This window comes from Eriocheir sinensis, chromosome 34, assembly GCF_024679095.1.
Source record: "Eriocheir sinensis breed Jianghai 21 chromosome 34, ASM2467909v1, whole genome shotgun sequence".
Classification (NCBI taxonomy): Eukaryota; Metazoa; Arthropoda; class Malacostraca; order Decapoda; family Varunidae; genus Eriocheir; species Eriocheir sinensis.
The window spans coordinates 6,924,159-6,949,211 of NC_066542.1; the positions used below are offsets into that span (position 1 = coordinate 6,924,159).

At 41.3% G+C, this 25,053-nt stretch overlaps 2 protein-coding genes across 6 annotated transcripts; one reads left to right on the plus strand and one right to left on the minus strand.

The window, feature by feature from the left end:
* Positions 1-1,570: 1,570 nt before the first annotated feature.
* Positions 1,571-9,072, plus strand: LOC127006990 (uncharacterized). The gene is made up of 3 exons (XM_050877448.1): positions 1,571-1,840; positions 4,060-4,237; positions 8,694-9,072. The coding sequence occupies exons 1-3, from the start codon at positions 1,796-1,798 to the stop codon at positions 8,843-8,845; spliced, it is 375 nt and encodes a 124-aa protein (XP_050733405.1). The 5' UTR covers positions 1,571-1,795; the 3' UTR covers positions 8,846-9,072.
* LOC127006988 (solute carrier family 15 member 4-like) lies at positions 9,070-24,887 on the minus strand. Of its 5 annotated transcripts, none has more exons than XM_050877437.1 (14): positions 24,724-24,887; positions 23,473-23,650; positions 21,561-21,682; positions 20,924-21,021; positions 20,072-20,211; positions 19,519-19,646; positions 18,704-18,866; positions 17,998-18,160; positions 17,322-17,472; positions 16,627-16,746; positions 15,931-16,057; positions 15,317-15,398; positions 14,556-14,680; positions 9,070-14,146 (listed from the first exon to the last, which is right to left on the minus strand). In XM_050877437.1, the coding sequence occupies exons 2-14, from the start codon at positions 23,513-23,515 to the stop codon at positions 13,704-13,706; spliced, it is 1,905 nt and encodes a 634-aa protein (XP_050733394.1). In that variant the 5' UTR covers positions 23,516-23,650; positions 24,724-24,887; the 3' UTR covers positions 9,070-13,703. The 5 variants fall into 5 exon arrangements, with proteins under 5 accessions (XP_050733394.1, XP_050733395.1, XP_050733398.1 ...); XM_050877438.1 differs by having other exon boundaries at positions 24,765-24,870; XM_050877441.1 differs by lacking the exon at positions 23,473-23,650 and having other exon boundaries at positions 24,724-24,886.
* Positions 24,888-25,053: the final 166 nt, after the last annotated feature.

Genomic DNA, 25,053 nt, shown 5'->3' on the forward strand with positions numbered 1-25,053 from the left:
GTAGTAGTAGTAGTAGTAGTAGTAGTAGTAGTAGTAGTAGTAGTAGTAGTAGTAGTAGTAGTAGTAGTAGTAGTAGTAGTAGTGGTGGTGGTGGTGGTGGTGCTGTGTGACAGTCCCTGAACCGGACGCTGATGTAATTTACTCTCCAAATTTTCCTCGCTTGAACAACCAAAAAAAAAAAAAATAAATAAATAAATAAATAATAATAATAATAATATAATAATGTTAAATGGTGAATAATGAGAGACATGAAAAAATAGGAGAGAAAGGCGAATAATTGCAGTTGAAAATATTAAAGTTGGAGAGAGAGGGAAAGAAAAAAAAATGATGATAATAAAACAAATAAAAGGTCACAGTCAGAAAACTAAATATCAAAAATGTTCTGGTCTTAAAGGAAATAATATTCGCCGTGACTTTTTCAGTAAAGGAGGCAACCCACGGGGAAAATAAAGATACTAACAACAACTAGGTAATAAATGTTCTGGTCTTAAAGGTAAAAATAATTGCCATGACCTTTTTATTTTTTTTATTTTTTAGTGAAGGAGGCAGCCCACGGGGAAAATAAAGATACAAACAACAACAACTACTACTACTACTACTACTACTACTACTACTACTATGGCCCTGCTCCTACAAACATGCTAATAGAAGTAGTACATATTCTAAAAAAGATGGTCGAATTTGGTTAACGTACAAGGAACCATTTATATTCACCCAATCTCTTGCATAATAGGATGGACATTACTACGTGTTGTTGTTGTTGTTGTTGTCGTTGTTGTTGTTGCACCGACGTAAACAAAACGGATTTATGGGTTAAGTAATAAAGGTCAATAGGATGATCGAGTTACGCTGGTGGTGATGAGGACTGTGGTGGTGGTGGTGGTGGTGGTGACGGAAGCAATGCTGGTGGTGGTGAAGCAATGATAGTAGTGGTGGTGATGGTGATTGGGGATGAAAATGGTGGTGATGATGGTGGTAGTGGTGACTGAGGTGATGATAGTATAGTGGGATAGTGGTTGAGGTGACTAGGGGAACGGAAGGTGGTGGTGGTGGTGGGGCAGCGATAGTAGTGGTGGTGATGGTGGTTGGGGATGAAAATGGTGGTGGTGATGATGGTGTCTGAGGTGATGAAAATAGTGGGTTGAGGTGACTAGGGCAACGGAAAGTGGTGATAGTGGTGGTGGTGGTGAGGCAACAGACTGTGGTGTTAGTGGTTAGGGGGGAGGAGGGAGAGGCAGCGTCCGTGGTGGTAGTGGCGGTGGCGACAGATTGTGGTGTTAGTGGTTAGTGGGGCTGATGAGGGGGGTCAGCGTCCGTGGTGGTAGCGGTGGTGGCGACAGATTGTGGACGTTAGTGTTGGTGGGGGAGGGAGGGAGAGGCAGCGTCCGTGGTGGTGGTGGTGGTGAGGAAAAAGATAGTGGTGTTGGTATTGGTGGGGGAGGGAGGGAGAGGCAGCGTCCGTGGTAGTGGTGATGGTGGCGACACATGTTCACGGGATGTTTCAAAGCCCCGGATGGCCGTGTGATAAGCCCAGACACGCCCTCGACACACGCCTTCCCTCCACGCCCACGTTCGAGTCCCCACCCGACAAAAACCACAGCATCATTAGACACATACCGTAAATAAAAAATAAAAAAGTCTGCTCAAAGTATAAGTAATGTTACAAAATGACCAAACTTCAAATGAAAACGTGAAAAAGTACTAAGCGTTGCGATAGGAGAGCTGAAGGGCTTTATCAGGGGTACATCCTGTGGGATCTCTGGACGGCGTCAGGACCAGCAGCAGGTACAGCAGTATGAGACAGCCAGCAGCCGAGACCAACCCGGCGACACATCTCAAGGTACTGTGACCCGTGCTACTGTTTGGGGCTACTGAGTTAAGGAAATAAACAGCGAAGTGAGCGAGGAAACGGAGGTGATGTTGGATAATCCGTGAATTGGGAAGTGAGCGAGGAAATTCAGATAATGTGTTATAATCCACGAATTGGGAAGTGAGCGAGGAAACGGAGGTAGTGTTGGATAATCAGTGAATTGGGAAGTGAGCGAGGAAATTCAGATAATGTGTTATAATCCACGAATTGGGAAGTGAGCGAGGAAACGGAGGTAATGTTGGATAATCAGTGAATTGGGAAGTGAGCGAGGAAAACAAATGCTATGTGTGATAACCCGCTGGCAGGACGACAAGTATAATCAGTATAAGGATGACCAGAAACGAAGGACTTGAGGGAGTATATAGAGGAATGCACGTATCTATAGGACTAACAGATTGTGCAAACCTAGACCACGACAAAACAAATCAGAAAGAGAATTGAACTGGAACGGTGCGCTTCTAGTAAACACAGGAATATCAGGACTATAAACCTGCCACACACCCTGAGGAGAAACGTGTACAATCTCAGAAACTTACTGCCTCGCAAAAGATTTATAAAGCTAAGAATCGTACAAAGAAGAGTAAAGCAGAAAAGATCGCAAAAGATTTATAAAGCTGAGAATCGTAGCTACAAAGAAGAGTAAAACAGAAAAGATCGCAAAAGATTTATAAAGCTAAGAATCGTACAAAGAAGAGTAAAACAGAAAAGATCGCAAAAGATTTATAAAGCTAAGAATCGTAGCTACATAGAAGAGTAAAACAGAAAAGATCGCAAAAGATTTATAAAGCTAAGAATCGTAGCTACAAAGAAGAGTAAAACAGAAAAGATCGCAAAAGATTTATAAAGCTAAGAATCGTTGCTACATAGAAGAGTAAAACAGAAACATATATATTCCCAATGAAAATCAAGGAAAAAAAATAACTTAGACAGGACGTTTCATGAGCAGACCTGATAAACATACAGATAACCAGAGTAACGAATTGACAACACGGGAATTATAGAAGTCATTGCAAGCAGTTAACCAGATGGTGAGACTGAATTATAGCGTTTGTCGGAGTAGGATGGAGTACACTAACATCGGACAAGAGGTGGAGAAGGTTGGGAAAGTCCTTATAAATGGGATATCGCTGGAATGACTCCCTTACATCAGTGAATAATTCCGTGCGCGCGTACAAGTGATTTAATTCTGTTCTGTAAGTCATTGGAATCTCTTGCGAATAAAATTAATTAAGTAACCAACCTCGATGAGCTAAACAGGCTTCATATTGCCTACTCTTCCCTGCTTACAAGTTTCCACCACAATTCCTTTTTCAAATTTTCTTCTGCTCCTCTTCCTCTTTTTTCTCCTTTCTCTTCCTCTCTCTGCCTTTTAGATATGTGTATTTTTCCTTCTCTTCTCTGTCCTTATATACTTCACTTTCCTTTTCATCTGTATTTTTTTCCTTGCTCTTCCTTTTTCCCCCTCTCTCTCTCTCTCTCTCTCTCTCTCTCTCTCTCTCTCTCTCCTTTCCATTTTTCCTCTTCCCTCTTTCTCCTTCCTTCCTTCCTTCACCTCCTCCTCCTTTTCCAATCACACCCGGCCTGCACGCAAGGTGGCCATGCATAATTAATTCTCGTTAGGTATAATTTAATGGTTAAAATGTGATTAGAATTTTCGCACAATTTTCTGTCCTATCCACCTCTGCTTACATTACAAACTAGGCTACCAGGCCGTGTGTGTGTGTGTGTGTGTGTGATTAAGCGATCTAATTTAGTTGCAATTAAACTCACACCTCCAAACTTCACAATAACGAGATTACGCAACGCAGAAATTAGCGCAATCGGTCTAATTTGCCACTCCACTTTCATGTCTACCACAAACGATGTCAGCAGAGCGAAGCGGCGTTAGGACCGTTTATGAGATGATTATTTTAACAGGACGCATATGTTTTTAGTGGTAATACAAGTGAAGAGGTATTTCTTATGTGCAGGGGTAAGTCTTCTAGTTTTTGGCTGGAGTCGGAGTCGGTAAAAAGATCTCCGACTCCTGTATGATACGTGTGACCGAGGGAATTAAGGCTGAGTACGATAATCTGGCAGCGTTTGGTCAGTCCACTCCCCTGCCTGTGTCATCTCCGCCTGGCAAGATATGTGTTTTACCCCAAAGAGGAACACCTAATGTACACTGTAATCTCCCCTTCCCCTCACAGATGGGTGAAAGAAAACACTCCGGGTCGTACGAGGTCTCCGATGGGCCGCCCGTGGTAATGCAGAGCGGCTGGTGCGGGACGCGGTTCATGGTGTTTATGACCATGATATGCAGCTTCATCATATACATCATCGGCTCCATCATTACCGGCTTCGGCTACCGCAGCGAGAGTTACTATGGTGAGTTTGTGTGTGTGTACGTGTGTGTGGTGCTGCCTTAGCGCTGGTGTGGCGAGAAATACCTCCCCGCGGAAATAAGTCGCTCAGATGCCGGGAAAACCTATTAATTTACCTTATTTTCCTCTACTTTGTCCACCTGTCATCCTTATAATGGTTGATAGTACTTGCAAGACACCAACCCACCACACCAACAGACCAAACAAGCAAAAATAGAGTGAACATCAACGTGGGGTAATTATTTCTAAAATCTGTCCTATTCGTTTGTTATAAAGCCTTCTCTGGATTATAAGTGTTGCTCTGATGTTTGTGCCACGTACTGGAGCCAAAACAGGACAAATAAACGATAGCGGTGAGTGAAATATAGAAAAAGTAAGCAAGGTGAACTCTCTCTGCGAGTTATTTTACGGCTGCGAGCTGATTCCTACAACACCGGTATGCTTTCTTGGGGGGGTGTTCAACGACCCCAGCCCGTTGGTGGCGCAGGCGAATTTTATTTATAGTGGCTGCCGTAATGGTATATTCAGACGCGCAGAGTGCTTCCTTACTTTCCCGTCAATGTTAAAATATGTTCATCAATCTATCCTTCAGGCTTTCAAGGCAGCAAAGTCATTAAATTACATCATGAAACTCTACGTAGCTTCCGGTGGGGTTTTTTTCCGATTCTCATCAAACCTTCATGACCGTGACCTGTGAACCTCACCTTCCCTCGTGTGCACTACTAATACTATTATAACAGCACGTGAGGCTAGGCTAAGCTGCAAATATCAATCAGACCTAACCAAACTAAATTTAACTTGACCTGACCTAACGAAATCTAACCTAACCTAACCTGATCTCCCCCTCCCCCCAGCTAACACTAACCTTTAGTAAATATCAATCAAATCTAACCAAACTAAATTTAACCTAACCTAACTTGATCTCCCCCTCCTCAAAGGCTAATACTAACCTTTCTGTATATATCAGTCAAACCTAACCAAACTAAATTTAACCTAATCTGCATTTTACTATATATTTAACCTAACCTAACCTGAGCTCCTTCCCTCCAGGCTAACAGTTACCTTTTGTAAATATCAATCAAACCTAACCAAACTAAACCTAACCTGACTTAACTAAATCTAACCTAACATATCAGCTGACCCGCCCTCGTCCCCCCCCCCCCCCTCTGCCAAAATGAATGTGCTAGGCTGGGTTCAAACTTTTTACATCATGATATTGAAGTTTATTTAATTTTTCTGGAGCTAAGTTACTGCACTGCAGTCAGAGATCATAATAAGTTCAATTTAAACCTCCCACGAGAAAGCTTCAATAAATTCGATATTAACCCGTGTTAGTAAAAAGAATATTACAAGCTCTTGAATTAAAACAGTCACCCTATAACCCTCTGATAACTAACTATGAATTGCTCAAAATGTCTTAGGGTTATCATCGGAACATAAGCACTGAAATGACACTCTATTGCATATAAACCACTATCACATAAATGGCCTGGGGGATAATATTCAGGAGGTATGGGCTCTCTCTACCGCCGTTAATACTCACGTTTTCTGCATTATTTCTGTATCAGTATATAGTGTAGACCCTGTTCACTTCCGGAAACCATAAAAAAAAATAAAAATAAATACATAAAAAAAAAAATATTCCTGGACCCCGAGAGACATACACCCTCCCTTTATCACATACCGCGCATGACTGATTGTCGCAGAAGCAGTGCCACGGCCTCGGGCTGGTTGTTAGGTTAGGTTAGGTTAGGTTAGGTTAGGTTAGGTTAGGTTAGGTTAGGTTAGGTTAGGTTAGGTTAGGTTAGGTTAGGTTAGGTTAGGTTAGGTTAGGTTAGGTTAGGATTAGGTTAGGTTAGGTTAGGTTAGGTTAGGTTAGGTTAGGTTAGGTTAGGTTAGGTTAGGTAAACTATTTTTCTGGGTAATTTGTGTTTTTTCATGTGGAGATGGTTTTTTTCCGGAAATATTAGGATTGTGACTTGATCAAAAAAATTGAAATAGCCCCTCTCCTAATAGTTTCCGGAAAAAAAGACTATCTCCACTTGAAAAAGCACCACATTTTACCTAGAAAAAAATAGTTTGTGCCTAGAAATTCGAGAGCCCACATCTCCTGAATTATTACCATGGCCTGTCCTTCGTAGAGTATAATTAACCCCATAACCCACTGTTACATTCACAACCTAAGAATTGCTCAAAATCAGTCTTCGGGTTACCATCGCAACATAAGCACTGAAATGACACTCTTATGCATATCAACTACTATCACATCAATGGTCTATCCTCCGTAGAGTAGAATTACCACCATAACCCACTGTTTACATTCACAACAACCTATGAATATCAGTATCCCGGTTATCCCCGACATGCATGCATTGAAATGGCTCCCTAATGCATATCAACCACTATCACATCAATGGTCTATCCTCCGTAGAGTAGAATTACCACCATAAACTCGCCTCCTGTGGTCTCGGTCCTGCAGCTCCTCCCCCTCGTAGTGTAGGGAACCCTCTCCTCGCGCCGCGCCTGAACCACGAATAGCTATATTTGCACTTGTATACAGTGCTGCCACTCTTGATTTTATAAAAAACCAAGAATCATCGGTAAAATACTCCAAGATGAACTAAAAAAACCCAAGATGGCCGTTTATATATTAAAACTCAAAATACAAACTCTTTCTTACCTTAATATGCATACACCTGAAGTGGGGGTTCCTCATCACTGTCGTCATCATCAGGGTCAGGTGAATGCAGAGTTGCCATTTCCACTTTTGAGCACATATCCTTGTAGCGCTGATGGCATTTTCCAGTTTTCAAGTCGCTAAGCAGTACTTTTGATGGCTTCCAGTCATAACAAGATACCCCCTGTCTAGCGATGGCCTGTTTCGCAAGCATTCTGTTTGCCACAGTGTTGGATAAGAGGCTATTTGACTGCTTCGTCTTTATTAAGTTGATTTTAGAAAACATTCTGCATAATCTGATCCTTCACCGCAATTATAAAACAAACGTGGTTTCACTTTATCAGTTTCACGACACTCACGCTACAAGAACCTCAAGGTAATCCGTTAGCACACCACCCACACCAGACTGACAGACACTGACGAACCAGCCGACGCAGACAATGCGGCGCCTGTATTCTGACGAGAATGGTACGTGTAGTATGACAAAGCGATGTTTCGCGCCCGTATTCTGACAAGTATGGTTCGTGTAAAACAAGAAGGCCAAAACGCTGCGCACTGTTATTCTGACGAGTTACACATGAGTTACGTGAGTAACGTGACGATGAACGAGATAAATACATAAAAGAACAGGAACGGCAAATCAGCTGGGAAAATTTGTCTAACATAATATTCGAACAATCCTACGGAAACAGTTTAGTCAGGTCTGACTCCGTTTGGCTCAGCAGAGGTGTCCGAATCTCAAACCCAACGACTTCAGTCGACAATATAGTACATTTATAATTTACACTGACGAAAATATGTAATGTTATTTACATAAATATTGTTTTTTTTCCTATTATTATCACTATGTATACGTATTTTATTTCATTAAATATCTGATACTGGAGGAAATGGGAAAAAATACATGAATTTCATTGCCATGACCAAAAAACCAAGATTTCCTGAATTTAACTGAAAAAAATCCAAGACTCCAAGCTTGGAGCAGAAAAACCAAGATCTAGTAGAAAAATCCAAGGAGTGGCAGCACTGCTTGTATATACACACCACGGAGCGATGCCAAGCGATATTAACCGTAATATTATGTTTGCTTCAATGATAAACGGGGAGCACATTGACTTTAAGCGCCATAATTGTTTTGGTGAGTAGACGATTTGGTATTAACGACAGGGGACCATTGGTGAGGCAGAAAGATGTATTGTTGCTGGATTCAGTGATACGAAGGCGATGCTTTGTTGTTGATCGGAGAAGGACGCCATACATTGTTTTCATATAGGAACAGATAGTGTTATTGTGATAGTTTATATAATACAGTAAGGGTATTCTGAAGGTTAGCTTTTAAACGATATGATATTTTTCCAAGACCAAAATTGAGATAGTTGGGCAGGACTCGGCGAAGGGTCCGAGACAGCTTCGCGGCGCTACAAACGGTTCACTTTGTGTAAACGACATCGGATCAAAGGTTGATTAAAGTGTCAAAATGTAGTTTGTGCTGCGAAATAACATGCAATTTCAATAACATCAAAATCATGGTGCAAGGTATAGCATGTGTTTATTTTCACATCCATATGGTTGTAAGCTGATAACGTGATCTTTACTGTGCAGGCTGTGCAGTACCTATATGAGTTAAGGTAAATATCCCAAAGAGAGAGAGAGAGAGAGAGAGAGAGAGAGAGAGAGAGAGAGAGAGAGAGAGAGAGAGAGAGTCCAATATTTATTTACATTCACAGCATGTTGCCTTAGCTTTACTCACACCCTCATGCATGGTCATTCTGTTTTGTTCCAGTCAACTGCACCAATGACAAATACCAGTCCGTGAAGATGATTGGCTACCACACTCCCATGGTGGTGGTGGGCCCCTGCCTCATGTCTGCCGGGGGGTCCATTCTGCTTTACCTGCTGCTTCAGTGGTTCCTGTGTCGCCCGTCCCTCAAGTAACACTCTGGCTTGGGGGAAGAAGACCGTCAAGATCTCTGAATCACCCAGATGAAGGAAGCTCCCTGCTGGCACTCGGTTGTCTTTACGAATTTTCACTTCGAAATTTCTGGGCACTCATTGGTATTTGAAATCCTTGCCAGTGTCTGGAAGGTACTATGCACTATATCTTTGCATAGCTTTATGAATGAAAAGAATACAATAAAGAGGAAATAGTAAAGTGAACCTTGCATGAGTAATTTTATTATTACATGAAAACAATTTTTATCTATGTCATAAGCATCCACACAAACATGCACACTTAAGTGATTATAAATGCCATCAATGTAATGAGATTCACTGGTTGATTGAACACTAAAATCCATTGAAAATGATTATGCTTTCTTATACAGTTGACAAAACTGAATCACTTGTCACCAATACTGATGTTTTAAAAGCCTGAGACAAGACATAAATATCAAGTAAAGTTGCCTTGGTGTAGATAAAGTTTCAAAATAATAGGAAGTTAAAATCATGGAAAAAATCCTTTATGATAAACAGCAGTGGAATTAATGCAGAAACTTGCAGGACCCCACTCATCACACAGCCCCAGTCAGGTTTGTTAATTCTGATTTGCACTTTGTTTCCTACAGCTAAACCACAAGCCAACAACGCCCACCTATTCCATGAGCGTTTGATTTTAGAAACAGCCGATGATAAGGAACTCTTCATGTGCTATACTAAAATCTAGATATATCACATAGTTTTCATCTGTTGACTGCCACTATTACTTTATAATAAAAGGACAAAAGACTGGTGAAGCATGTCCTACCCTTCGTGAACCCATGCTGAGAGTCATGAAATGATCAATAGCCTCTTTGCTTAAAACTTACACCATACAACTTTGCCAGATCTTATTACTAAGGCTGCCTGACCCTACCCTTAATTACTGTATAGAACAGAGCACGGCCCTTTTATGGTGTGATTATTTAATAAACTTTGTACAATATGTTCAGTGAAATGTTAATTAACATTAAGCTGCTAGATTAATGTTTCAATAACTTTTATTAAAAAGCCTATTTCCTACATAAATGAATATATATATATGTATATATATATATATATATATATATATATATATATATATATATATATATATATATATATATATATATATATATATATATATATATATATATATATATATATATATATATATATATATATATATATATATATATGCACATACACACAAGGCACATTAACAGCCTAATTATTAAAAAAGCTATACAGGTTTTCCTCCCTTCCTGACATTATCTATAACACAACAGGTCTAAACATGTTCTCTTATTCCTGTGTGCTAAGAGGCCATCATGCTGAAGTACGACAAGAAGACGACTGTTTGAGTTGAGACAAACTAAATACACTATTAAAATGCAGAGATATTTGACCTTTCATTTATAATTTGAGCTGGTCTAGATTTAAGCAAATAAGAAAAACACTTTTTGCTACTTGCTAATCTCATTTTCTGTCATTGCAAGAACCATCAGCAGAAAAGGAATTGCAGATGTCAGTGCTATACAACCTAAATAATGTGTGTACAATGAGACCACACCTTCCCTCATGCTAATATGGCAACATGCTAGTGGCGGGCTCTGGGAACTACTGCTTACTCGTTCCATTATACCAAAAAATCCAATGCTACAGGAGGGGCAGCTTGAGGTACAACTTTCACCTGAACTGTTGTGGAGCAGTCACAAAATAAAGCAGGGCTCTTTGGCTATCCTGAACCCACCAAAACTGTAGTGCTAGATGAATATGGATACAAATATATGCACATGTACACATACACACTCACCCAAAGTAGAAAAACTGACTGAGAAATAGATAGATAGAGGTAAATATAAATATTGTGATTAAAACCCTGCGAGTTAGGTAGCTAAGACCACACGGCTTTATCACGGTTACAAGAGAGCTCTACCTCACTCACCATGAAACTGCTGTGAGCTCGAATCAAACTCTCAGCCTCTCGGTCAGGACTTCACCTACAAAGCCACAGAGCAGAGGTAATATGGGAAAAGACAATCCTTGATGATTCTTTAGAGCAGATAATGAGGAACCAAAACTGACCTATGAGAAACAAAAACCCCGCTCCCCAACACCATGAAGATTCACACACTTACGTAATGAGCATCAATATAGATTTAATGTAATTCTTGTGATACTTCATTAGTTCGGAAGCACTGCCAGACACACAACAAAAAGTGGCAATACATGCTTTAGCTGACTAACTATAAAATTCTAAAAGTTATAATTTATTTTTTCGTCAGACCAGTCACTTTACCTAACATCTGGTCACCCAGTGGCTGCTCTGTTAACCCCTTGACTGAGGATTTCCTACAAGAAGACATCACCAAGCAACAGAAATGGAACAAAAAGTGGCTGCTACAATTCAATGAAGAAAAATGTAGTCGCGCACCTTAGGAGGGAATATCCAGCATACCAGTACCACATGGGAAACACTCCACTATCCACCAAAGATGCAGAGAAAGACCTGGGAGTATATGTTACCAGGCTATCAGTGAAAACTAAATCCATGCCAATCGCAGCGGACGGGTTAAGTGTGTCAAAACATATCATAAAAGTGTATATTAACATAGATGAAAAAAGATGAGCAGCATGTGAACAAGTACCGTGGGAAAACTCACTAAAAAAAGGCAAGAATAGGTACAAGTCCAAGCTTCTGACTTCTCTGTGCCGGTACTATTGCTACCAGGGCAGAGCCTTCAGGTACTGGTAATCACGATACCAAAACTGACAGTACCTGCCCAGCCCTGTGCATGTGTGTGTATGTGTGTCCATGTGTGTGTGTGTGTGTGTGTTTACCTACTACTTGTATTTACTTAGTTTTGGCAAACATGAACTCCCCTTCATTCAACCAATCATTACTTGATGTTTCACCCTTTCAGAAGTTCAAAACACCAGCACTTTTTTGTTCTTTTGACAAGCAATCTCTGCAATTTCAACACTGACTTCAAATTCTGAGCCAGATATTGAATTTTAAACTGTGTGCCAGACATCCGCCCGCCCACCAGCCGGTAGAGAAGACATTTCTGCTTCACATGCATGCACTCACTCTGCGGATTGTTTCCTCATTATTTTTTTCAAATAGAATACATTATGAACATTCCTTTTCAAGATGTGAAATATAAAAATGTTTGTATTTTTAGATTTTTATTGAATATTTCTTGGTTCAAGGAGGTGGTCATGAAACTGACCCTGCTCTAATTTACATATAGTACTCTTACGAATTCATTATTTGACAGTTATTCTATTTAATCACTTTCTTTGGAACACAACCCTCTTGAAAAGCTGGAATTTCTTGTACAGGATTTGAGGAAAGCTTGTGTTGTTCTGTCTCCATATCTGTTTAGTCTAAAGTTGCTGTCACTTCATGGATGTGTGTGTGTGTGTGTGTGTGTGTGTGTGTGTGTGTGTGAGAGAGTATGGGAGAGGGATTTGGCCCATTTACATGATGATAATTTCTTCTCTGCCTGTACCTGTTTCCTTGTTCCTTAAATCTGTTATTCCACTCTTCTACTGTTTGAAAATGAGATGATGATGATGATGATGATGATGACACAGGTGATAAGGATGAACATGAGGGTTATAATGATTATGATAATGATGTTTCAATACAAAAAAAAGACAGAACATTATCATAATTACTTCTTTGATGCCACTTTGCACACAACTGCAGAGGATGTAAATAATCTTACTGTGAATTATAACCATTAGCTTGCTGGAATGCCTGACAAAGAAATACATACTGTTAAATTGTGTTAAAAAAAATAGTGTTTAATTTAAAACCTGACTTACCTAGAATTTGTTTCACAACTCAAAAAAACAACATTAAAACACAACAAAACACCTAACTATATGAACACAGGTGCAAATAATGAAGTCTTAGGCCACGTTCACACTTTGCTGATGCTGGGCCACGACAACCCAGCAACTTTTTCTCTCTCTTTCCCTTTCCTCCTAAATTTCTTACTTTCTTTTACTTTCATTTCTTTCCTCCCTTCCTTCCTCCATACTCTATCTTCCTTTTTTTCTCTCTTCCTCTCTTTCCCTCCCACAGTTTTCTCCTCTTCCTTCACTAATTCCTCCTCCTCCTCCTCTCTTTCCCTTTCTTCCTAAATTTCTTTCTTTTACTCTTGTTTCTTTCCTCCCTTCCTTCCTCCATACTCTATCTACCTTTTTTTCCCTCTCCCTCTCTTTCCCTCCCAGTTTTCTTCTCCTCCTTCACTAATTCCTCCATTCTCTCTCCCTCTCCTTCACACTGTGCCGACTCAGCATCCAGCGATCATTTCTAGACCTCCTTCCTACCATGTGTGACCCTTTCACATCAACATTTCACACTCAAGACCTCGTGTACAAAGTCGCTGGGTTGTTGTGGCCCAGAGTCGACACAGTGTAAATGGGCCCTTAAACAACACATGAACACAAAGCCTGCAGTGGGTTCTCCGTCACTCATGTTAACTATGGATTTCAGAAATGGATGTGACGTCTACAAATATACATCGCACCAACGCATCACGGAAATTCAGAATTGTGAGTGCGTAAATGCAGTTAGCTTAAGCATAGTGCGCCACCAATAATACACGGGAATTATAAACATTAGAATATAAAGCGACCATTAATAACCCTTCCATTTACAGGGGAGGGGAGAGAGATGCACTTGGAAGCAGTTTTGGGGGGAGAAAGAGAAGAGAGGAAAGGAGAGAGGAGAGGAGAGGAGAGAGAGCGAGAAGAGAGAGAAAATCAATATATATATATATACTATTATTTACAGTACTGAGAAAAAATAATCTGTGGAGACTCACAACACGAGATGGTGCCTCTCTGTCGGCAATCTCCCATTCTCCTCTTCCTCCTCATCCACATCTTCCTCCTCTTCCTCCTCTGGTTCCTCCTCATCTGCCTCCTCTTCCTCCCTTAACAACCCCTGTCTTGGAACTCTCCTGCTTACTCGAGACCTGCGGTGGGGCATGGCAATGGGGCGGAGGGAGAATCTCTGCATGTACAATGAGCCACAGTAGGCCAGGAAGGTGGTGAACTGCAGCACCCCGAGGAAGTAGAGGTAGAAGTCCAGGTGGTTGTCGTTAATGTTACCATAGTCCGTCGTGTTGGCGAGCCAGAATGGGGACACCAGGTGAAGCAATGCCGTGCCCAGGAGTGAGCCCACGCCCTCCAGTGTGTAGAACAGACCCATTATCATCCCCTGGAAGGTTCGTGGTGCAGCAGAGTAGGCAAACTCCAGCCCTGCGGAAACAATAGTCACATATTTTCTTAACCCCTTGACAGCGGATTTCCTACAAGAAGACATCACCAAGCTACAGGAATGTAACAAAAAGCAGCTGCTACAATTCAATGAAGAAAAATGTAAAGTCATGTGCCTTGGGAGGGGATATCCAGCATACCACTACCACATGGGAAACACTCCACTATCCAACACAGAGGCAGAGACAGACCTAGGAGTATTATGTCACCAGGCTACCAGTGAAAGCCAAATCCGTGCCAATCGCAGCGGACGGGTTAATCAGTTAACACATTTTGCTGGGTTTATTTCATAGCAGGAAGAAGGCACTTGAAATCTTAAATAACACAAAACAAACAAATGCACTTACATACACACACACACACACACACACACACACACACAGTATCTCACCTGCAATACTAGCAAAGAGTTCAGCAGCGCCAACCAACACATACTGCGGCACCTGCCAGAATATTGAGATGTTCACTGCGTGGTAGGTGACGTTGCCCACGATCTGCTCGATGTGGGAGGAGTTGCTGCAGGGGAAGAAAGAAAAGGTAATGACACCTACAGCACACACTCAGCATCAGGGAGGAGAGAGTATATGATCGTCAAGAGTGGGGGAGACTCATAGCTCAACCAACCCCATAAGGGAAAATAAGGACGGTAAATGAATAGAAGAAGAGAAGAAGCAGCCCATTTCCAGCACAAGAGGCCAGGAAAAAATAGAAATAAATAAATAAACAATCTATCATCACTATTTTTCACTACTGATTCCAATATCCATACACCCTTAAAAGTGTTAGACCTTAGCATGCCAGTATTTTAAGATTATTTTCCTATTTCCTTTTTTTATGTGTATGTGTAAATAGTGAAGAGTTCAAAATCAGCATCAAGACACCTCTCCACTCGAAATTGATCTCTTTTGGCCACTCTCTACTTTCATCTATTTTTAGGAGCAGCGATTAGTGGGCTTTTTTTTCTACACTTTTTTTCGTGCCCTTGAGCTGCTTCCTTTCCTATAAAAAAAAAAAGTATATTGGTCACCAAAATGACAATTGTGCAATGATGAAGCTGAGATCTTCAAATCAAATGAGACAAGACATCAATATTGCCTGCTTGACATAAAAAGGCAAAACTTCAGAATTCCCGACAAACACACCGTCACTTACTCTGATCTCCACAGGAAGATGCGATAAGACTCCAGCCCACCGGCCACCATCACCGCCAGGATGCTGAACACCATGCCGATGCCTGCACCACAAACAAGCTTGGTTAACAGTTCTGTTCCTCACCAGCAATGAGGTCTGATTCACAATGGTCTATCATTCTAACTTTTTTTCCAAGGTAACTCAAGGACGATCTTTAACCCGGAAGCTGCGTGGATCATGTTTCTTAAAGGCCCCTCCCTCTAAGCGAGAAAAATGAGAAAAAATCATCACCCACGCAAACTATTTCATAATATATACCAAAGCATTTCTGATCAGTTTATGCATCCTCTATTTTGGGGGGTTTATATCATGGCAAAAATTTGGCCTGTCGCTGCTACACGGTAAAGCCACAAATTTGGCCCGTCGCTGCTACCGGGTTAAAGGGAAGTCACCAACATGCACTTGACGGCTACTGAATTGATCTACTACACATCACAGGCTTTTATTATTGTTTTCTTTTTCTTTTTTGTGCCCTTGAGCTGCCTCCTTTGTTGTAAAAAAAAAAAGTAGCCATTTACAAGCTCATTTTTGGACAACAACTGTTCTTGTGTATAGAGTAGCCAGGCAACACTCACCTATCCTGAAGAGCATGGACAGCCTGATGCCAGCCCTGTCCATGACTGGGTAGAGGAATGTGGTGAGCAGAGGGATGGCTCCAATGAGGAACACCTGGTTGAACAGGGTGAGCCAGGCAGCTGGTACCTAAGGAAAGGACACCATCAACATTATAAAGACAATTTCTGCAATTAAGTTATCAAATTATGTTCCTATGACAACCCGGTAGCAGCGACGGGCCAAATTTATGGCTTTATCATGTAGCAGCAACTGGCCAAATTTGTGCCATGATATAAACCACCCAAAATAGATGATACATAAACTGATCACAAATGCTTTGATATATATTATGAAATGGTTTGTGTGAGTGATGATTTTTTCTCTTTTTCTCACTTAGAGGGACCATTAAGAAACATGATCCCCGCTGCTACCGGGTTAATATTCATGTTTTGGGGGGAAAGTAAAGAAAGCTGAATTGAATGGTTACACAGTTCACATTCTTATACCATATTAAGTTTATTCACCTCACAAACATTGCATAACAGAGCTTGCTAAATCAGAAGGCAGTCAAAACACCAGGAAGCTGTTTTGTTTGGGAATAATATAGCAGAGACTGAGCTGTTTATGATGAATGTATGTGACTAAAGTATCATAGGTTTGAAAAATAAAGTAAAATGTGAAATGAAACAAAAATAAATATATAACACACTGCTCACACTGAATCTTTTGCCATCAATCCCAAATGGGCTTTCATCAAGGCTGCTGTTGGTGCTGGGGTCTCCCTCTTGAACTGAGAATCGCATGTGGAGTCCCTGTGCCTGGAAACTGGTCTCCATCTGAAAGTTTGGAACATTGCAAATAGGCACCAAGGAGGATAAATTAATTAACCCCTTGACTGCAGATTTCCTACAAGAAGACATCACCAAGCTACAGGAGTGGAACAAAAAGTGGCTCCTACCATTCAGTGAAGAAAAATGTAAAGTCATGCATCTCGGGAGGGGATATCCAGCATACCAATACCACATGGGAAACACACCACTATCCACCATAGAGGCAGAGAAAGACCTGGGAGTACATGTTACCAGGCTACCAGTGAAGGCTAAATCCATGCCAATCGCAGCGGACAGGTTAACCATTCTTTCTAGTCTAAATACACCCGTTATCTTGCCCATCAAAGCCAATAATGATGATGCATAACACAAGTACTACATACAAGAAATATTGGTTGAAGGATCATGAGCTTGCTGAGGTTGCATTATGGACTCACTCTCCTTAGTTGCTAGAATTTAGAGATTGACAATTCTCTCCCTTATGACAGCAAAATCCCCCTAACAAGAAACAAGAAACATTTATATTGATAATTTTATGGTTTTGAAATTGGAGGGAGAGGGAGAGGGAAAGGAAAGAATACCTGGAAGTAGACGAGCCAGTACGGGATGAGGGCGGTGAAGACAGCAAACAAGCGCCATAGGGATCGCACGTCATCCACGGCAGACTCGTGGAAGGAGCCTCCGTAGCGAATCTTGGCCCGGTCAAGGAACCTCGGCTCCAAACGCAGGGGACTGAGGATGAAATAGAGGGACAGAGTTTAGTGCATACCATTTATATTTGTAGAGAGAATAACGCTATCAGATTTAGTATAAAAAGGAAACATCATTTACTATAGGAATACCAAGTTCACTGAGAAAATATGGTATCAATGCATTTCAAAGCTTGCTATATGGATGGTTCAGCTCTATGTTATTAACCCTTGGATGGCGGTTGAACTATATATAGATGATCTAAAATTCAGTCATGCAGTTTTGTAAGAAAGATATATAAAAACACCTCCAGATTGTGGTAGAATCTATATATACACGATAGTTAAAACATCCATTATGTGGCGTAACTGTATTTATGCTAAGGTCCTAAGGTTGGCAGTGACAATATATAGACCATTCATTTTGGGGGAGCTACTCTTCAAATACTGCTGCCGTCTGAGGATTAATAATTTTACTAGGGATGATTCGTTCTAAAACACTAAAATCTTTCCTTATAATATTTCACATCCTCTTCTATTCCTTGACTTTCATTCAGGCCACACTCACCTGAGGGATAGCTCAGAGTGGGGGTACCTCCAGTGTCTGAATTGGGCAATGAGGGCTTCCCAAATTATCTTGGCAATGTTCCCGAGCACGCTGCCCTCCGGTGGGGCCACCTGGTAGCAGGGGAACACCGCCACGAAGACCACCAGCGCCACCAGCAAACACACTGGAGCAGAGAGGGAACGCATGAAGATTTAACGAGGACTGTCAGCGTAAAATAACACAAAAATTGACCTCTCTTTTGGAGCAGCATCATGGAATTTTTGTTGTTGTTATTTTGTTTCTTTATTGCCCTTGAGCTGCCTCCTTTGCTGCTAGGGAAAAATAAATGCAACTTCTAAATTAAGAAACATGTACATATCCTGTTCCAATATCTTTCCTATATAATAATCTCAATTAGGTTCAGTAAATCTCTCATGGCTTGACACATTCTACACTTCCACATGGGTCATAGTTTAGTTTAGTTTACCAATGATTGCTGGCAGATCTGGTAGAATGAAAAATTATTACATCCAAGGAACAATTGATTACTGCAATATAAAACAGTAGAGTACAAGATCAATGGAAAAAATACTGAAGTAGTATGTCAAATTAGTTACATTACTGATCAAATACGGCAATTAGAATACCACCCAACAAAATTTCATCCACATCTTTCAACCTCCTGTTCCCTATCGCCCTACCTGACCTGAAGGCTCCATTTACAGACCTGAGGCAATGAGGTAGCCACAGAAGAACCCGTTGGTGCACACTCCCGGGCTGTCCTGCTGGATGTAGGTGATGACGCCCACCCCCACCAGGCTGCCCAGGTTGATGCACCAATAAAACCAATTGAAGAAGCTGCGGGTCTTATGTGGATTGGCGGTGTTCAACTGTGGAGGGAGGGAGATGACGGTGAGGACGGATAAGTGGAAAAGATTGACAAGCCTTATAATAAACAACAAATTGATTATTGAATTTATTAACGCTGTGGAGTTAAATGTAGACTTTGAGATGGCTAATCATGATACAGTGGGTTCATGATATCCTTCAGGCAGCTTGTCATCCTCAATTTCTTGCCAAGACCTCATGAGATACAGATGTGTGGGTAATATAATTTTTAATAATAGTTTCATCGTCATCATTGTCAGTCATTACTAGTCCACTGCAAGACACAAACCACTCCCTGTCTGATGTTAGTGTACTCCATCACAGCTAACAGATGATTACATTCTAAATACAGCAGGGTCTTATATATAGAAATGCTTAGATAACAAAATTTTAGTTGATAAAGTTAACAAATTCAGTAATATTGATTTGAAGCCCCAGCACTGTTGCCAGATCATCGTCCTCAGAGCCGCGTATTTACTGGATTCTGGCCCATAACTGTTGCCAAGAAGCACCAATAATTAACCATTTAAATGATAACCATATATGAAGGCAGTTATTTGGGTGATGAGAGCAGTTTTTGGGTCGGATATCGACAAACATAAGAGGCAGAGTACGACAATCTGGCAACGTTGAGCCTGAGCAGCAGTCACTGACCTGCTCAGCACCAAAGGGAGCAATGTTACTCTTGACAGTGCCCACCCCCAGGCCCACGATGGTGACGGAGATGTACACGGCAGCCTTGCACGGCGCGTTGTTGCCGGCACTATCACCATCAACCTCGCCTTTGGGAGTAGCAACAATTCATTAGCTAATTAAAGAAAGTATAAGAAAGACAATAAGGGCATCAATAAGGCTCAACCATATTATCATAAAAAAACAGTAATGCAAATTCTACTGACAATTTACAAAACTGCAAAAACTAAAATTAACACTACTAAGCATCTACTGTTCAAAGATAAATGTAGCTATCACTATCATACAAGTTTTCTTTGATTTATAGCTAAAAGACTGATGATGACAATGAACAGAAGGGTGAGACAGACCCCAGTGAGGCGTGGTGATGAAGGAAAGTGTGACAGGGGCAGAGGGGAATATATGTGTGAAGCAGAAATTGCACAGACATTTACAGTACTTCAAATTTAAGACTGTGAAAAGATAACTATGTGTACCTTTTATGATTGACAAAATAATTCAACCAAAAACCTACTTGTGACACCAGCGGATGGACAGATGAAGCGCGGCAGCTTGTCAACCGCCATGAGGGTGAGCAGGATGTAGCCGGTGATATACAGAAAGAACCCGCACACCATGGTCCTGAACCGCCCCAGCCAGGCATCAGAGACGTACCTGTGGAAGGAAGGCAACAACTACACATTACAACAGTGGGCTACAAGAATTACTCGAACTGTACATTGCAGCAAATATGTTCCACTCATTCACTAACTTTCAATATCAATTTCTGACTTTCTCTTTCTTGATTTCAAATTTATCTTAACTTATGCAAGCACTTCCCTGATGTCACCAATGTCAAACTGCTCTTTCCTGTAAAATAATCTCCATCAGGTTACTCCACACTCTGTACCTTTCCAAAGAATCCAAATAAATATTGTTCAACTTTTCTCTATGGCAAATTTCTCATGCCTTGAAAAACTTCTGATGCTTCAACTTTTCTGTGCAGAGCAAGCATCAAGTTTCATTGACCCCTTCACTCCGGCAACGCAGAATGGCGTCACCGTATGGAAAGGGTTAGTTCTCTTCTAAACTTCTTAATCCTCTTCCATTTCCTCTTAATCCTCTTCTAAACCTCTAAAGAGGAAATGGAAGAGGATTAAGAGGAATTTAGAGGAGGATTGAGAGGTTTAGATGAGGATTAATCCTCTTCCATTTCCTCTTGACCCTTTCCATACTGTGACGTCTGCATCACGAATAGAAAGGGTTAATATAATTTTCATTCTTCTTTGAGTAGGTTCAAAAATATACACTCCTTACCTCTCTACTATGATCTTTCTATGCAAACAAATAAAAAAACTTCCACAGCATGCCAGGCGTTCCTACTTACCCCCCCAGGAGTGCCGAGATGTAGGACACACCAGCAAGCACAAAGACAGCATTCATGGCCTCAAGGGAGCTCCAAGCCTGTGGTCCATCCCAGGGCCCCTGCAAGGCAACGCTAAAATAAATAAATCACAAAATAACACGTGTATACCACTGAGAATAACTGAAATCAGAATGAGGGATATACTTTGATGAGGCAGGGAACAGAATAGCTAGAATGGAATTATGCTGGAAGTGTAAAAGCCCCAAATAATAGATGAACGACTGATGAGAGTGTAGCAAGTGATATTTTTAACCCCTTGACTGTGGATTCCCTACAAGAAGACATCACAAGGCTACAGGAATGAAGCAAAAAGTGGCTGCTACAATTCAATAAAGAAAAATGTAAAGTCATGCACCTTGAGAGGGGATACCCAGCATACCATTACTACATGGGAAACACTTCACTATCCACCACAGAGGCAGAGAATGATCTGGGAGTACGTATGTGTTACCAGGCTACCAGTGAAGGCCTAATCTGTGCCAATCGCAGCGGACGGGTTAAGAAATCTTGGGACAGAGCCTGAAACACTGAAAGGAAATGATCTGAGAGGAAAGAAGAGCTCACACAAACGCACCGTGGGAGGGCAACATGGACTCACTTTGTTAAGGAAGAGGAAGAAGTTTGTGGCGAGGGCATAGTAGGCGAGTCGCTCCAGGGTCAGCACCACCAGGATGACCCCTGTTGCCACGGTCTGCCGCCGCCCCTCTCTGGCATCCATGGCTGGGTGACAGGAACCTTTATCACTGATGTATATGTGATGCCTCTCTTTACCCACTGGACACTACTTACAATTTACGTGCAGATTACCTTCATGGCAAACCTTAGCCCCAAAATAGCCCAACAAGGAAAAAAAATGTTGAAGTACCGTCCTCAGGAGTAACTAACCTAATAAATGCCCCCCCCGCTGCCCCCCCCCCAAAAAAAAAGCATGAAGTGTTATGGGGGGAGGGTCGCATGCACTACAAACAAGTCACCTTTCCAAAAATAGACTACTTAGTAAAAAATTAATTAGGGCTTGCAAAACATATTAACCCCTTGACTGGATTTCCTACAAGACATCATCAAGCTACAGGAATGGAACAAAAAGTGGCTGCTACAATTCAATGAAGATAAAAGCAAGGTCATGCACCTTGGGAGGGGATATCCAGCATACCAATACCACATGGGAAACACTCCACTATCCACCACAGAGGCAGAGAAAGACCTGGGAGTATATGTTACCAGGCTACCAGTGAAAGCCAAATCCGTGCCAATTGCAACGGACGGGTTACACTATTTGCATACTCATTTTGATGTGGAAAAACAACGATGTATATTTTCGTCCATGAAAATAAAAATTCTACTCAGAAATTTGAGTAAATACACATCTTTTTACTAAACAATGCCAGCAACTACGCTAACTCAGTAGCTGCATCAGGTACTACAGCTGAAAAGAAAACAATGATAGAGTAACACATTAAACTGTTGACACATGCACATGCCAATGACTATACTGACAGTTTATTATGCATTAGTCATTAACATACTACAATTAGTGCTCAAGTATTATCTTCAAAAACCCAAGCAAAGGGAACTTCCCAATGAATACAGAGTGCCCCAGTATGCAAGCTTACAAATGGCAGTAAAACAAATGAATAAATGAACAAATAAATACTACATAAAAACAAATAAAATGATGAAAAAAATTACTTGTCACAACAGATACTACCTATTAAAGTTCATACTGTCCATGAATCATTTTTTCAAGATCTGTAATAGATTTCCATGCATAGCTTCCCAAAAAAGTGTTATTATTGGAACACCTAAAAAATAATTCATCCATACAACCATACACTACTTAGACTAAATACTTAAAACAAATTAGTAAGAAAGTTCAGCATTTATGATTTTCCCATATTCCACCACCAACAGAATATTATACGTCTGGTTCAGAGCTATACTACATGCGTTAGAAGAGTAGATCATAAGTGACGTGACCCTTGCTGCACCTGACTCCTTCGTGCACTAGTGAGATAAATGTTCCCAGAAGCAAGTGCAGACACATAACCGGGACATTTAATTTACCGACGGAACACCAAGAAAATATACAGCATAGAATTGTGGAAGCAGATTATGTCAAGATAAGAGGGGGCGTACTACAGTGACAGCAACTACATGTTAACCATCACCAGACAGAGGGAGAGTAACCATAACAGCACTACATGTTAACCATCACCAGGCAGGGGGAGGATAACCATTACAGCACTACATGTTTACTGTCACCACAGGACAGAGGGGAGGTAACCATTACAGCACTACATGTTAACCATCACCAGGCAGAGGGAGGGTAACTATTGCATGTTAACCATCACCACAGGACAGGAGAGGGAGAGGGTAACCATTACAGCACTAGTACATGTTAACCATCACCAGGCAGCGGGAGGGTAACCATTACAGCACCAGCACATGTTAACTATTAATAATGAGCATTCCAACACTGAGGTGGGTGCATTCATCTTTACAAAGGCTACCTGAAGGATGCCGAGTCAAGAGAGGTGTCTGCTCGTTGGGCATGGTGGTGGCTCGGCGCGGGATAACAAGAGTGGCTAGAGGGTGTAATTCTAAGGGATCATAGCCCCTTACCCCTTATGCTTTTGAATACACAGATGAAGACACTCAGCAATGCATCTTCTTACACTCAGAGCCACTCTGCTAAGGACAATTGTTGTATTAGTAAGATCATAAAATAAATTTTGGCCATTTATCTACAACTACAGATTATCTATAGAAATATGCCCAATCATATGTAATAATATTAATCAACCCTCTACTGTGAAGTCTCATACTTTCTGCAACACCAATATTTTTATATTAGATGAACTACATAGTACATAAGGCCCAACAAACATTATGGTAAGTGTAAGCCTACTGAACATGGCAAGAAATCATAACAGAACAGCTCCAACTGGTGATATATGTTGACCAAACAAATCAAAGCACATCGAGGGAAGCGTTGCCTCGCCGACCCTGTAACACCATACGGTACCTAGAGGTTCCTCTGAGCAAGTGTCCATGCAGGCCCCTTTCCCACACTAAGTACCTCTGACCAAGATCCATGAACTTACTCTAGCTACAAGCTTTATGGGCACCATTTTTAGTGTCCATGTCTCACAGTCATAGAGTAACAAATGGAGCACAATGGGGGTTTGAACACATTCTCAGATTTATATTAGTAGTAGTGTAACGATTGCAACATATGTCATTTTTCTCCGAAATTCTGATCCTAATTTAGTGTTTGTTTCACCCTCCCCTGTGCCTTTCCTACATTTATATACAGCACCTTTCAATATGAGTCACTTTCAACACATAAACCACAATGAAAAAACGAACCTACACAATGCGACACTGGTTTCTCTTGTCCCAATTAAGTGTTTGTTTCACCCTGCCATTTACCTTCCCTACATACAAAAACAACACCCAACAACATGAGTCACTACCAACACGCGCACACACACCACAGGGAGGAAAAAAACGAACCCAACATATCTAAACGCAATACTTTCTCTTGCCCCAATTTAGTGTTTGTTTCACCCTGCCATTTACCTTCCTTACATTAAAAACAACACCCTACAACATGAGTCACTATCGACACACACAAACACACGCACAAAGGAAAAAAAAAAACTTCACATCAAAACACACAATGCTTTCCCTAACACCACAACCCACACACACTTTATTTCAACACACATATACATACACACACACACGCACACACTCACAGTAGGGCATCTGAGTCCACCAAATGTCCAGGGCCACTCACAGGAGGTCAAAACAGCCCCGTGACGTGATGAAGGGAAGGGTTGGGCCGAACTCGTGACGTGCGGGAGTGTGCTGGTGCTGGTGTTTACAGGTCGCCAGGGCTGCCAACTGTACCGACCGCGCCGCCTCTCAAAATTCCATCGGTCAATTTCAATAGGTGCAGGGCCGAAACCAGGTGAGTAAATGACTGAAAAGCTTAAATTAAGGGAGTCCCAGTTCAGTGGTAGTAGTAGGCGTGGGATTGCCTTTGTAACGGCTCCCATGCACTTATGACTTATTCTTGATTGTTG